Source organism: Macadamia integrifolia, chromosome 1 (assembly GCF_013358625.1).
Source record: "Macadamia integrifolia cultivar HAES 741 chromosome 1, SCU_Mint_v3, whole genome shotgun sequence".
Classification (NCBI taxonomy): Eukaryota; Viridiplantae; Streptophyta; class Magnoliopsida; order Proteales; family Proteaceae; genus Macadamia; species Macadamia integrifolia.
The window spans coordinates 1,532,825-1,536,555 of NC_056557.1; the positions used below are offsets into that span (position 1 = coordinate 1,532,825).

At 39.8% G+C, this 3,731-nt stretch overlaps 1 protein-coding gene across 2 annotated transcripts in view; it reads left to right on the forward strand.

Moving 5' to 3' along the window:
- The first annotated feature begins 1,238 nt into the window (after positions 1–1,238).
- Positions 1,239–3,731, forward strand: part of LOC122074816 — a 3,236-nt gene continuing 743 nt past the window's right edge. The window contains exons 1-2 of one of the 2 annotated variants that reach the window (XM_042639787.1): positions 1,239–1,977; positions 2,539–3,265. In XM_042639787.1, the coding sequence (XP_042495721.1) occupies positions 1,324–1,977; positions 2,539–3,265 (1,381 nt within the window). In that variant the 5' untranslated portion in view covers positions 1,239–1,323. The remainder of the gene's footprint in view (positions 1,978–2,538; positions 3,266–3,731) is intronic. The other variant, XM_042639794.1, reaches the window with a different exon arrangement.

Consider the following 3,731-nt stretch of genomic DNA (forward strand, 5'->3'; position numbering starts at 1 on the left):
TACTTGTGAAAATAAATTCTGAATGTAATAAGCAAGGTGTATAGCTTGAAGAGAGATCTCTAACAAGTTCAGAAAGTTATGAAAGTCAGAGACTACAACAGTACTTAGAAGATATATGTATAGGTAGAGGGTTGGGAAAAATTTCTGTACACTGCACCATTTATTAAGAAGCACCAAGATGTGAGATGGGTTCCACTTGGTGTTCTTCATCACTACATTGCCCCTGTATGCCAACATGAAAAGGACGGCTCAGATTCAATGAAACCTGAAGTACGATTGAGATTTGAGGTTGTGAGAATAAGTTCTCTAGCAATAGAAGACACTACCACGAAGCAACCAGTTATTTATAAAAGGAAGGGACGACCTACCACTACGGTCTCCACTTAAATCACAAATGCACAGACGGGGAATTGAATGAAGGATCATACGCTTATCCATATAATCCCCAATTCGCCTTAGGCAATCCAAGAATGGGTTGTTTCTCAACCGCTCTTCGCCAACTTGAGTGACAATGCTAAGTCCATTTTGTAAACTCTACTTATTTTCATAATATATCTTAAGTCTATAAGGGTCATTGGTGGGGTCAACCTTGTACGATTTTAATTATTAAAGAAAAAGAGAGAAAAATCAAACACAAAGCTACTAGAAAAGTAATTGATGCATGATGCTACCTTTCCAGACAATGTCCATCACATTCGAATGCCTTCGCATAGAAGGAAAGGAATTACCAATTTTTCTTCACATTTTTTTTTCCACCTTCTAAAGGCCCCTAGAAATTAATAATCTAAAACTCTTCAAATACATACCGATATAGATCGGCGAGATCAAACTGTGAATATGGCGATATTTTTTTTATCAACAAATGACTAATTGATCCGGAACTGGTGTGGAGTGATTATTGTCTGTTGTGGGTGTGGCGAACATCGGACAATCAAGATGAAATTGTCGCAGCCGCAGCAGAGGATGTTTTCACGTATAATACAGCATATACATATTTGATATTAGTATCAATATCGACCGTGACTTATAAAATACCTGATACCTTGTATTTTATGGTCGATATACCAATCAATCAAACCAGCAAAGGCAGGAAAAAGAACACAAACAAAAGAGAAAAAGAAAAAGGGAAAGCAAAAGAAAGCGTTCCACGATAAAGTATAAAAAGGACACGGGAAAAGTAAAACAGAGAGGGAAAAGTAAAAAAGCTAGAGGAAGATTTTCCTCCAAGGGCCCAAAATATATATGGTTCGTCATAGGTTTAGAGGTCGGGAATGAAATTAGGAACCGATTCTCTTACAGAATTGCTTGAATCATCAATCAACAATGACTTCCCAAGAAGGATCACAGACCATCAGCCTGAAGCTTCTGATAGACAAGAAGAACAACAGAGTAGTAATGGCTGAAACTGAAGGTGACTTTGTAGATATTCTTTTCAGTTTCTTTACTATGCCAATGGGAACTATGGTGAGACTCATCAGCAAAAATTCAAAGCCAGCCACTATTGGGATCATAACCAGTCTATATAAAGAGGTGGAGAAGCTTGAGGAGCAACAGCTTCTGCAGACTCAGGCATGCAAGTCCATGCTACTTCATCCAAGAAATCCTTATGAAAATATGTGCAGGAAACTGAAGCTGAATATTGATGATACAGAGCCCACCAAGTACTATATTTGTGCTGATTGGAATTGCAGCCGACGAGAGAGTGGTGGTTTGTATACTACTTTCAAGAATGTCAGATGCAATTGTGGAAAAATGATGGACAAGGAGATACTCATGGCAAAAGAAGTTGTTGCTGCAAGACCTGATCAAGGAGATGGTGGAAGAGTGTTTCTTGGTGAAACGAACCAGTTCATGGTAACGGATGATTTGCAGGTAGAGGCCATGTCTCCAACTACGATTGTGACACTGTTGCACAAACTTGGGGTCAAAGACATGGGTTCACTCCAAGAGACTACACTGAGTATTGGCTCAGAGGAGGTATGATTTTCACTTGGCAATGGGTTTTTCTTTTCACCTTATAATTGTTTAAATATTCATTTTGATAAACTTTCTTTTGCTTCTTGTATTTGTCTTGGATCTTTGCCTCTTGGGCTAATCTTAAGGGGATTCAAAAGGGTTTTAGGGAGACTACTTACATGTATTCCTTATGTGGGGCTTGACTGTTATGCTGCCTTTGTGCTCGAATTTTTGGTATCTTTATATGTCTTACATGCCATTGTGTTTTCTGTTTTGGACCTCACTAAAGGCCTTAACTGGCACATTTTGTTAATCTCTGTCTGTTATAGAATAGAATTACTAGTTGGAGAATTGAAGAATGAGTAGTTATATAAACTCCTTTGAGGTCTTAATTAATATCTTGTCTCTTGTACTTAGGTTAGTTTTTGGGTTGGGATCCTATAAATAAGCAATTCACTGTTTCAAGTATTATGAGTACACTAGGTACCTCAGAATCTTTTGTATTGTGTATAGAACAGAGCATATAACAATCTTAACTTACTGAAAATTTGTTTCTGTTTTCTTTTTTGTCTTCATTTATAGATTTTGAATCTGCTCGAGGGATCATTATTTTCCAAGACACCTCTAACAGATGTGTTTCTTAGAAAGCGAGAATTTACATCTGAAGGTTTAAAATATGAGATGGGAGATGAATTGCAGTCTTCATGGGACTATGGTAGTTCTATGACTTTGAAGTTAATGATGAGTAAGTCAATGAACAAAGTATTATATGCTGAAGCCAAGGAAGACATGGTTAACTTTCTCCTCAGCATCCTTACCTTTCCTCTTGGATCCATTTTACAACTCTTGGGTGGGAAATCATCACTGGGTTCCATGGATAATCTGTACAATAGTGTTCATAGGAGCTGTGATTATGGTGGTGGTCTAAGTTGCCTGCTGCAGCGACCCAATCTCTGCCGTGGTTTTGGTTGTAGTAGCAACCCACTAAATGTAAATGAAACTGAAACTGCACAGCCTCCTTATTCCTTGTGGTGTAGAAGTTATGCAAGTGGACAGAATAAAACTGATCCTTACACTGGCTACCTGACTACTAAGAGGCCTAATATAAATGCTATTACTGATTGTCTTTCACAATTACGCCTTGTGAATCCCAAGTCTCCAACAAGTGAAACAGTAGAGCATCGAGGAGGATTTGTCAAGAGGCCGGCAAAGTTCATGGTAACAGACAATTTGGTCTTCACTCCGCTAGCTTCTATCTCGAGTCTTTCCTTTCTTAAAAGTGCAGAGTTTTCCCTAGATGACTTGGAGGTTCTGTTAGATCAACGCCAAAGAAACACGAATAAAGAAAGACAATAGATCCGTACGACACAGAGATTTAACGAGGTTCACACACCAGGGTGGTGTGCTACGTCCTCGGGCGAAGAAGAAGATGATTCACTATGCAGAAGAAGGATTACACCCTAGCAGCGGCGAGGAAGAACTCGCCCTGAAACCCTAGCTTCGTGAAAAACCCTAGAATACAATGACTCTCAACAAGCAACAGTACATTATATATATACTCCAAATAGCGGTTCGACCCATCGGGTCGCGGTCGATCCGGTCGAACCATACCGCGGGGGCGTAGCCCCCGCACCCCCATACGAGATCAGTGATGGGCTCCGGGCTTGGGCCTATCGGCCCAAGCCCTCTGCTTCCATCACAGATCTCAGAAAATTTCCCATTCGGGTCGCCACCAAAATATGTCAGATCGGGTCAATCTTCAAAACGGGTCAAGA